General features: G+C 33.3%; 1 protein-coding gene across 1 annotated transcript; it reads right to left on the bottom strand.

Moving 5' to 3' along the window:
- Positions 1–8,069: 8,069 nt before the first annotated feature.
- LOC128553497 (uncharacterized) lies at positions 8,070–9,704 on the bottom strand. Its single transcript, XM_053534666.1, has 2 exons — positions 9,605–9,704; positions 8,070–8,497 (listed from the first exon to the last, which is right to left on the bottom strand). Exons 1-2 carry the CDS (start codon positions 9,702–9,704, stop codon positions 8,070–8,072), a joined length of 528 nt encoding a protein of 175 aa, XP_053390641.1.
- Between the last annotated feature and the right edge of the window lie 2,182 nt (positions 9,705–11,886).

The following is an 11,886-nucleotide window of genomic DNA, read 5'->3' as shown; positions in this document are numbered from 1 at the left end:
TACGAGCAACTAGATAACACTATAACGATTTATAGTGTACACTTTTTGAATGCCTTACCGATGAATAGTCAAAACTATTGTCTGTAGTCCGAGTGACCGGCAAGCATTTTAAAAGTGCTTTATTACAAGACATAGAAATAGGTTTACATATATTTTTCTTCATGTTTTGCCTTCAGCCCAGCAAAATTAAGTGTAGAACTATAGACCAGTAAATAGTACAAACTGTGGAACAAAGACTTATGTAAAGAGTCATGTAATGATTCCGTTTGTTAGTATTGCTAACACTATGTTAGTAAGATTGAAATTGTTTCATGGTCAATATCTCCTTTTAATGTAGGAAGAAATGACTGTGTTATTGAAGAGGACCATTTTTAGGAAGTTGACAGTTTCCTTTCCTTATAATTATACACACTCTTAACCTGGCAAAAGTTCTCTTCAAATGTATCACTTTACGGAGGCGTAGGAATCGGTCTTTAAATATATCATATATATATGGGAAAAGGTTTCAACTTTCAACTTTATTTACATAATGATTCAGGCCTCCGGCCCATAACATGTTAAATAGAAACAATTGAATTATAATGCACCGTTTTAGTTAACAACAAAATCTAGACGATTATTTGTTATACAGGAGTACATACAATGTATATTAGAACAATATATAACAGCAACATTTTCAATTACGGAACTGTATGTTCATTTGGAGTTCCTTAGGATTTCAGTTATACATAGAAAACATTATTTGACATGAATACATATGAGGTTTCAAACTTCGCCCCAATTGAAGGGTATCAAATATTTAAATACAAACATATCAGAAAATATAGCATCCAAATCGCTGGTAGAACTTCAGATTTTTTTCTCTATAGCAATTATCAAAGTACGACTGTTGGGATATTACACCTTCAAATATACAGACATACGTTGCCCTAGATTAAATGCCATTCAGTGGCGTATTACAAAACAAAATTTAACAGAAATATAGTCTACAATTAAACAGCGTCATCTTGGATGTACTTTAAAACTGCAATTTATGTCATACTAAACGTAACATTTTATTGCTATGACGATTGATGATATTCAAATCTGCTATTAAGTCCTTTAGCTTAAAGTTACACAACATGTATATTTATAGTATGATGCTAGACTAACCTTAAACGAAACGAAATTAGAAGGCTAGTGCTAAGGCTTGAATAGGCAGACATATATTACATGTTATTATGACAGTGTTAGATATAAATACATAATTAATTTGAGTTATCATATAAATAAATGTATTCATAATTGTTGTATTCCCTGTTAATAATAACATCAACAAAATGTACATATTTAACGAGCGTTTAACAGATTATGTAAATAATTCAGTAAATCAAACTTGTATATTTTCTTATTCTAACAATGACTTTCTTATCGTGAAAGCATAGAATATATAACTGGCAACACTCTTAATCAAATTTTCATTTTTTGTTGCGAGTACAATGTTAAATTTGTGTATGGATGGTCTTTGCCAATATTTAGCAGGTATATATTTAGTTCTGATGTCTTCATACACAGGACATTCCAATAGGAAATGAAGTTCATCTTCAACTGCGTTCAAACAAAGTTTACATATCCGTTCTTCTCTCGGCGTGTTGGTATATCTTCCTATTTCTATCTCTAATTCATGTACGCCAGTTCTAAATTGTGCAAATGAATGACGAAATTTACGTATTGTTAGGCAGTCTAGATATGTTTCATGTTCAAAGTATGACTTATAATGCTTGTAGTAAAACAGCTTAGATGAGCTGTTGAGACTTGCTCCCCAGGTTTGCAAATATTGATCTTTCAGTCTGTCTACGAAAGTTCTTATAAATTGGTTTTCATTTGCTACACATTGTTGATCCCAGATGTAACCGAATCCGTTTTCATACAATACATTTTTGACCTTAGATGCCCAATTTACATTACCTATATTATCATAATAACGCTGCATCAAATAACACTTTTTAACGTATCTGTTTTCAGGCATTTTTAAAATCTTTAACCAGTATTTTATAACACGTTTAGTAGATTCTAGCCATAACGGTAATCTTCCACAATCTCCTAGGACGGCTGCATTACATGAATTTTGATATACGCACATGTAACGTTTGCAAGCATATCTATGCACTATTTCTGTACTTTCTCTAGGTTCAAATCCCCATATTTCTGACCCATACAGTAAAATTGGTAGTATTTTGGTATCAAAAATTTTGAAAAATATGGATTTTGGCATCTGTCCACCTTTGTATGGTGTTTTTAGTAATGAAATCAGTACTTTTTTTCCTTTAGTTGCTAATTCAGATGCCATTTTATTGTAAGAAAGACATCGACTAAACGTTACACCGACATAAGTAAATGAGTTAACACAGCTTAAAGGATATCCATTGTAGTACCATCTCTCAGAATTTGAAAGTTTTCTTCCTCTTTTAAAAGCCATTATTTTTGTTTTGTTAACATTCACTTTTAAACAACTACTTAAACAAAATTCGTACAACATGTCTAATTGGCGTTGAAGGCCTATGACTGTGTCCGAAATCAGTGCGACATCATCAGCAAACATAAGAATAAGGATTTCTGTAATATCCGGAAATAGTTGTACTCCTCTTACATCACTTGTTTGTATCATTTCGGCCAGTTCATTGATGAAAAATGTGAAGAGTATCGGTGAAGCCATACAGCCTTGTTTCAAGCCCAACGGACAGTTGAAGTATTCAGTTAGAGACCCAGAGTTACGTACACATGCTTTCACAGATTTATACATCCCTATTAAGGACTTAAAAATATTTCCGGAGACTCCAGCTTTCCTCAGTACATGCCATAACTTGTCCCTCCTGACAGAATCGAATGCAGTTTTGAAGTCCACAAAGGCTGCGTAGAGTTTGCCTTTCTTCTTTGAGAGATATTTAGTAATAAGTGATTGAAGAATAAATGCATTGTCAATAGTAGAATAAGAATTTCTGAAACCAGCTTGTGCTTCATTTATTTTCATATATAAATTTGCATAAAATGTCAGTCGTCTGTTGATAATACTAGTATAAATTTTCCCAAAAATATCTAGGAGAGAAATTCCTCTATAGTTTTCCGGTTTACTGGGGTCTCCTTTCTTAAACAAGGGAACGATTATAGCACTGCTCCATTCTTCTGGAAATTCCCCTTTGAAAAACAATCTATTGAATAGACGATTTAATATTGGCAGAATAATATCTACTGAGTATATAAATATCCCGGGCGATAGTTCATCTGGGCCCGCGGCTTTTTCTTCAATAAGGGCTTTGACACTATTCAAAATTTCTTCGTCTGTTATTTCAGAATTAAATATAATATTTTGTAACTCGTCTAAATCAGCATCATCATCCATTTCTATGTCATTATCAATATTTTCTTCATTTTCTATGCTAAATAGACTTTCAAAATAAGTCTTCCATTGTTCATTGGGTATATCATTGTTTGTTGGGTGTTTGTTTGAAAAAAGTTTCAATTTCTTCCAAAATGATTTTGGGTTGTTGATAGATTCTACTAAGTCATTCAGTTTAGTTTTGTAATACGTTTTTTTCTTAACTTCGCAAAGAGTTTTAAACGAAGTTCGTGCTGATTTATATTCATTCAAGTTGTCATCAGAACGAATTTTTTCTGTACTTTCTAAGGTTAGCAAATTTCAGTTTTTTTAGTTTATGACACTCTATATCAAACCAAGGTGGCTGTGATGTGGAGTACTCTTTGTTCGTTTTAATACAACACTGTGCACTTTGTTTTAAAATGCCTTTTATTTCTGAAAGTATGATACTTGTATCTGTACTTTCATTGTCAATTAAACTCAGTATCTCGTGCATTTTATCATTCGACAATTTTTCTTCCAACGTTCTAATAAAATGCTTTTTATTTAAGTCGCTAAAATTATACTTTGTTTTATTTCCCTTCAATTTATCTTCTTTGTGCTCTGTTTCATTACTCAAGCAAAGTTTAAACAACACTTCTATTGGAAAATGGTGTGATTCAGTTCTATCTCCAACATCAAAGCTTATTCTTTTCAAAATTTCCCATGGACACATAAAATAATCTATAACACTGTTACCTTATGGCCCTACGAATGTAAAATGAGGACCATTTTATCTGCAATAACTCTGCCATTTGTAATTAAAAGCGAGTAAGCCTTGCAGAAATTCAGAAGTTTTTCTCCAGCACTATTACAAACTTGGTCACATGAAGATCTTGGTAAATAAAATTCATTAATAATGTCGTCAAGGTGCCCTCTGGTGGACTTCGGGGAAATATTTTGCCTAAAGTGTAAGCCTCTATGAGTAACCGTAGCAGTGTTTGATTATTACTTATCCGAAATAGAAATTTGGTTTGGACTTACAAAATTGCTAATAACCACCAAATATACACGTTTTTTTTTGTAAATGATTTGTTTTTGTTTTTCTTTTCCTGTTTTATTTGATTTCAATACATGATGCAATGCTCTAAGTAATAAATATTCCGCTAACACATATAGCTCTGTCAAATGAAATATGACGAGTTGAAATAATTAAAACAGATTTTAAATTTTGATAAAAACTATATAAAAAATCAAAACTCGATCTGATTCATGAAATGCCATACAGTGAGAATTCACTCTGAAATCTGCGGGACAACTTGCTAAGAAATCCATAACCGAGGCTCGTCAGAAATCATTTCTTCGTGTGACCAATATCCCTGGATACAAGCAGTATTTACAAACTGAGAGTCTCAGAGTGTTCCAAAAAGCCAACTGTATGTTGTAGTATGCAGACCTATTCCGAGTGTAGTTACAGTCTTACATACACGTTATTTTTGTTTTCTCTAAATAGATACTCTTTTCAACATAGCCTACAAAACGCATTTAATTACACTTACCGTGCCCTATGGATAATTTACAATCGGCAAACGCTTTTCGATCTTGAATGGAAAAAATAGGAAAAAACTAATTCTCGTGTGTCTTATTAAAATTATAAACCCGAACGTGATAATTACACATCGAAAACTGGAATCCCTGGTTAAATGATATAGATATTTTTAAACTCTGTAATTGGTGAAAGAGTGTCTCAATAGCCTGTCCCCAGATCCAATGTGCGTAGCATTAATTGTAGATGATTTTAATCAGATTTTCATTTATGTACATTGAATTCTAGAAAGGACTGCATTAAGGGATCACACTTTCGGACACTTCAACGCATCTGAAAACTCACCGTTTGTGAACAACTTTTGCCTATCTTTTGTTTGATGCATATGCAAAAATGTTCCAGCGATGAAACTTCATAAAACTAGGTGGATCGTAGTTTTCACCAGTTGTTCACTTTTATTTATACAAAATTAATGACATTCATTTTTAAAGGGAGACAACTCTCTGATAATATTCTAATTATCCAATCGTACGGGAATGTACGGTAAAACATGTTACAGACAGGTAGACTGATGTTAAAGATATTGTTTAATTACCAAATATTTCTGTGTGTTTGATGATATGCTCCTAAACATGAAACTCTTGTTTATTTAATTGTGATAATCTGACAAGCAATACACATATTACATAATTCTGTTTTGCTGTTTTACAAAGTTACGAACATTTTAACTTAACTGTTTTGGGTACGTTTAACCACTGGTGGATTCAAATATACGGTTTTTTCCTATATATCACTTTTTATCACAATGTTATTTGAATGTAGATGGGTCGTTCACAAAATATTTAGATTGATGCCATAAAACTAGCCAATACAGACGTAATAAATTTGTAACATTTTGAAACATAATGTCTCTGAAACATACGAATCAAATCTGAAATTGTTACCATGCATTATGTTTGCGTTTTGATCATTTTAAAAGTAAGGGATACGCTTTGCGGCTCACGTCAGTGACGTCTTCATAACGTCAACTTTGCTTTTATTTGCAATTAATTTAATTATGTTTTAGATCTATAGAAAATATACTGAACTTTAATTACATGTCAGTGTATTATCTGGGGAATAAGCATATTAATTTTAAACAAGATATTAGTTTTGACAAGCACAAAAAAATACATTTAAGTATGTAGATATTAGATTTCTTTTATCATTGATCTCTCTTGAAGTCATGAAACAACCTATCTATAGGTACATTTTTCCAGTTAAGGCTAATGGATGCCTGGGCTATCTTTAAAGATAGTTCAGCTAAAGCTCTTTTTTTCTACAATAATTCTAGCATTTTTGTCGATGTTTTTTTTTTCAAGTCATTGCTCTATTTAAATTGTACCCAGATTCCTAGATGTTCGTGTGACGCCATTTTATGTCAAACTACGTATGACTGCCCCCGACGTTGTTTATTTTAAACTCGATTGATCGATTGACGTTAAATGATAAGGAGACATCACATAAATGTTATAAAATATATTCACTTTTTTCTTTCTATTGCAAATATTTATTTACGTTTACATGCAAGCATTGATGATTTTACATTTAAGATGTCCAAATGCCGATTGGGCCGCTAGCGCATTGCTATGGTTCTTAAGTAACATCTAGTTTTGCAGTGAGTCCTGTCATTTCATTTTAATAATATTCAACAGTTGCTAGCGGACGTGTTGCTGGTTATAACTTTACCAGTTATATTGAATAGCACGTACTGGGAACAAAGTTGTAGAGCCAGTCCTCGTATTTATTGAACAACCCTCGTACATTAGTATCTAAGTAGCCCTTGTGGGAATCGCACTTGTTCACTCTGATGATATGACTTGAATGACACAGGTCCAATCAATCTGGTTTGCTTTTTGGCAAAGTTATGCTCCCTTAGCGATTTTATCGCTATTATCTCTTATCTTAGGTAGCCTCTAAAGCAGTAAACTTCCATGTCTCAAAATCGGTGCCCTTTTTGATCTTGTTAAATTAATATGTCTATATTTTCATTATTTAACATATTTAATACAAGGTTTTAAATAATACAGCGTTATTGTCCTACAACAGCTCTTGTCTTTATTATTTCTATACTGAAACCGGCAAAACTTTTGGATTCAGTGCGAAGCGAAACATATTTACAATATTTATTTAGCAATTTATCTTTTTTGTTTTGAAAAAAAGGAGAAAATCTAATGGCCAACTTACCAATTTAGCGATGCCTTATGACATTTCAATGGCAGGAACATATAGTTCCTCAGCTTAGTTATGGGTAGTAGTGACCGCGGTCGAATCTGCACTCACCGGAACTCGAACCCGCCACCTCCAGTTAAGGAACACACTACGGAATCCTTCTAATCTCATGTTGTTTGTCGTCCGTTGTGTTTTAGATCGACACACGACGCGCGACACGACAACATTAATGTCGCAATGTCATGTCGCATCGCTGCACGACATGCGATACAACGCGCGACAATACAAAACGACGCGCAACTCGACATGACGAGGTTGGCGATGTGAAGGGAGTTAGGATGGGGCGTAATATGGTAATGATAATATAAAACACTGAAAACAACTTTTTATTTCTCCGTGAAAATTAATTAGGTGAACAAAAGATAAGTGCATTTCGGAAGATATTTAGCCATATTGAAAAGAACATGTTTTGGTCGCACTGACCATATCCTTTAATCCCGTAAATCAGTAGGTACCTATTAAACAAGATGCAAATGCTTGCACTAAGATTTTCACAAATATTGCATTTGAAAAAAGAAAACAACACATTTTACGATGTAACTTATCTTTTCAACAAAAGTTTTGAAAAATGCAAACAACCAAATTAAAATTAGCAGTTGTATGATTAATTACCTAGCTGAAAAAGCCAGTACTGTGGTATTGCATGGAAATAACAAAAAGTAACAAGAAATACGTTTGTAACAACTGTTTAAACAGCGTAAAGAATATGAGAAAGAAGAGAGCAAGAAATATGAAAGAGCAAAAGAACAATTGTTTTGTGTCTGTCAGTTGTATTTTCAAGCATGTTCACCATACAGTTACAGTTCTCTTTCTATTAAATACTACAATAAATAGCAGAGTTCTTTGACTACTGCATAATCATAAGAAAGATCAAGAAGAGTATGCTATTGTTTAAATAAGAAAGACGAAATGGTTTGTCTATTTGGCGATCGCGCTAATCAGAACACCAGAAAAGCTATTCCAGACTCCCGATTCCTTCTTAATATCACTTTCACTGCTAGTTGATTCGCTCTTTATCGACACAGCTTCCTTTGCACCTAGCACCGCTACAGTTGTAGCTGTTTGGCAACCATAGGTTCCATCGCCGTCGTCATGCATGCAACCCTTTAGAATAGCAGATTTTCCAGAAACAATTTCAAAGTATAAATACTTTTTATTACTCATGCACAGCTGCAATGTGAACATGTATATTCCGGCGACAGGTGTAACATATTCCCCAGTCTTGTTGTTGTATCCGGAACCTATGTCAAACGTTGTTGTGCTAAATACCAGTGTCTCACCACTGCTATGCGCAGTTTTCTTTATATCGTGTGCCTGAAAACCAACAGCTGCTACGGATGACAGTCCTAAAACAACATAAAAGTTTGTATATAGATAATTTATCACTAAAATATAACTTAATTCTGAATTCTATATGTTTTGTGTGGAAAATTGCCAAAATTCTGATAAAGGTATACAGTGTACGATCCTTTTCCATGATGTTTCGACTAGATGGCGTTTTGATTATTTGTACAAATTCTTTCATTCTAATGATAAAACTACGCTTTCCTTGAGTACATTCACGCTAAACGCGGTTGCTGATAATTTCCTAGGATATTTTCTTTAATAATGAGGCTTTACACCTTTAGGTCTTTTGACATTGTTTTTTAATACGGGTACCGCTGTAGTGTGAAATTTGTCAGACCGTGAGATCTATGCGAGTATGCTGCAAGAGGAAGTAGCTAAGTCGATAAAGCATTTGTAGCCCTAGAGTCTATCTTGTTTTTCACATGTTTGTTTTCACAACATATTTCAATAGAATTTTATCTCAGGTACCTTATCAGACGCTATTGTCTAACATTTCAATAATCATTTTTTATTCAGAAATAAATCATTGTCATTTTGATGTGCTGATTATGAAATATTCTAGTTAGCTTTAAAAACTGAATAAAATATTTCTAAAAGCCGTCTATTTCGCGTATCTTGTCATTTCAGTCAACGTGCTGTAATGGAATCGACGTCTGGTAAAGCTAGATCCGACGCTTCCAATCGAGCTATCGCACCACGAAACATACATGTATGAAGTCAAGCTCAGTTCTCAACTCTACCCACTATGTTTATTAGCAATAAGAGTGACCTGTCGCTTTTATTTTTAGATCTGGATTTTACAGACTGTTCCATTTATTTAATAAGGGTTTGAAAGATTTTTGTCTATTTAAAACTATAAATATATTTCAAATACTGATCAGATTGAAATTGCATTGATAGTATAATTGGTAGAATTGAAGAAACTTGTTAGTGATTTAACTTTTGCGATTAGAAGCCTGTGGGTTCGAATCCCACACAGGGCGATTTGTTTTATGATTGGATTTTTATTGATATTTTTCATGTTTTTTTATTTCATCATTTCAATTTCATTTTTAATTTCATTCATACAATTTTCAATACATTCAATACATCTCAAACACACACACCCAATGGAGCATCCTCACACTCGCTGGCGGCGTCGGTTTCCACCGAATCAGTGTCATCAGCTAGTTGAATGACCAAATTGTCAACAGGTATGTCAACCATGTTGAATAATTCACAGTCAAAAAGATATTTGAAAAACCTATGTTATATGCGAAATAGCAAAATGATACAAGTAATGCAATTCAAATGCATCTATAACATTATTATCATTTTAAATGTATGTTACCAAAATATAAAATGAACAAAATATATAAAATGAAAAAAAGTATTGATATGCATTGGAATTCGATTCTACAGCCGTCACGCTTACCACTGCACCACGGCGTCTAATTGTCGAAGAGGCAGTCATTTAAATATTTATCATTAAAATAAGTTATAAAAGGTAGGGTATCCCTTTAATGAAGTGGTTTATTCTAGTAACCTTTCAAATCTATTAATAAAAGCGACAGGTCACTCCTAAATGCTTGTATAATGGTTGTGTTTGGTTGTAAATATTGACAGGTAGAACAGGAAGAATAAAAAAAACGGGAATTACAAAGATAAAATCCACAATTACATTGAATTACTTAAGAAATATTCTAATATGACTAGCAATGCTTTATTTATCAAAACGATATCATATTGACGTCACGTCAATATGATACTTGTATTAGAAGCCATATATGCATCACGCACGCACGCACTGAGTTGGTTTTTCGCTGTGCAGAATAATTTGACATCATTTGCGCTCTAATGGAACTATACCACAAGAAGTATTACAATTTCCAGTCCAGGCGTGTATAAACAAAGGAGCGTGACGAGCTACAATTTGGCGCCATGCATTCGCGAGGAAACAGTTCTATTATATTTGATCTAAATTGTACAATAAAAAATTATGGCAAAACCGTGTTCGAACACTATTAAAACACTCCGGCGGTTATACGTCGTACGAAATAATTTAATAAATTATTACGCTTGACGTACAACCGTCCATCGTGTATGAATAGTGTTAAAACACGGTTTTGCTATAAATCATTTCTTACATATGGAGCAGAACATGTTTCAATATATTTAAACACAACGAGAAGGTTGTACGCTTGCGGAATATTTTTAAGGAGGTGCAGCCCTAATGATTTTTCTACGCGGCTTATAATCGATTTGGAGTGCTTAAATATATTAAATATATATTCTAATCGCGATTCTTTTCAAAACTTGGTTAATTTCTAACTTGATACTAATATTTTGTTTCATGTCATTTGTTCTATTCAATGCATATCAGCTAAATGTTTGTTCAATAACACATTTCAAACAAATTATGTAATACCGCCAAATTTACTATAATAGGAGAAGACCTTTATACATGTAAGTCTAGCTTTCGGATCCAAAAAAAAAAATTAAGAAAATTTAAATAATAATTATGCTACACATCGCATCTACATTAGAAATCGTAGAAACAGGGTCCACTTGTTTTCTTTCATTGCTAAATATTAATGTCTTCTTGTTATTCATGTTTCATCTTTTTACGGCACGCATAACTGTTTCTTTATAACATGACAAATACAGTCAACATCGTACTTGCGACCACCACTATTAAGCGATTTTTGTATTAAACGACCGGTCAAATCCCCCCGAACGTTTTCAGTACATAAATTCATTCCATTAAACGACTTATTCATTAAACGACTAGCGACTACATTAATGTAGTCCCGAAAGGTGAAATATTCGACAAAAGTATATATTAAGCGACCGGGTACCAAAATTCTACCAGACATTTCGTCATCTATGTAATTAGTGAGTATGTTTTACACGTGACTGAATGCAATGAGCCTTTGTATCAGTCGAACTGACAAACAATCTAGCCATAATTTTCACGGTGTGTGTACTTGGAAATGTGTTCACGATGTTAAAACAGATTTTAAACCTTACATGTATGTTTATAATTAATACTGTTACATTAACAGTTAAAAAATAACTTTTCTTTTCATCTGACTGAAATTCATTAAGAGACCATTCCATTAAGAGACCACTTCTTAGCAGTCCCTTGGGTGGTCTCTTAATACAATGTGGACTGTACAGAATTAAGTTAACACAAGGAAATATACGAACGCAATTTTTTAAAGTTGAATTCAGCTTACGTTTTCGTTGGCTACACAACAGTTTATTACAGTGATCGCTTGCACAACATTCACGACATCGGTTGTCTTGCCGCCTAGAAACTTCCCTACCAATCATTGACCCTGAGCCGCTGCTTTGTGACCCGCATTGCTTAAACGACAAATAATGTAGCCTTAATTAATGTTCAGGT

Source organism: Mercenaria mercenaria, unplaced genomic scaffold, assembly GCF_021730395.1.
Source record: "Mercenaria mercenaria strain notata unplaced genomic scaffold, MADL_Memer_1 contig_3892, whole genome shotgun sequence".
NCBI classification, from domain to species: domain Eukaryota; kingdom Metazoa; phylum Mollusca; class Bivalvia; order Venerida; family Veneridae; genus Mercenaria; species Mercenaria mercenaria.
The sequence above is the reverse complement of the archived record's forward strand: the minus strand, read 5'-3'. Positions and strand labels throughout refer to the sequence as shown.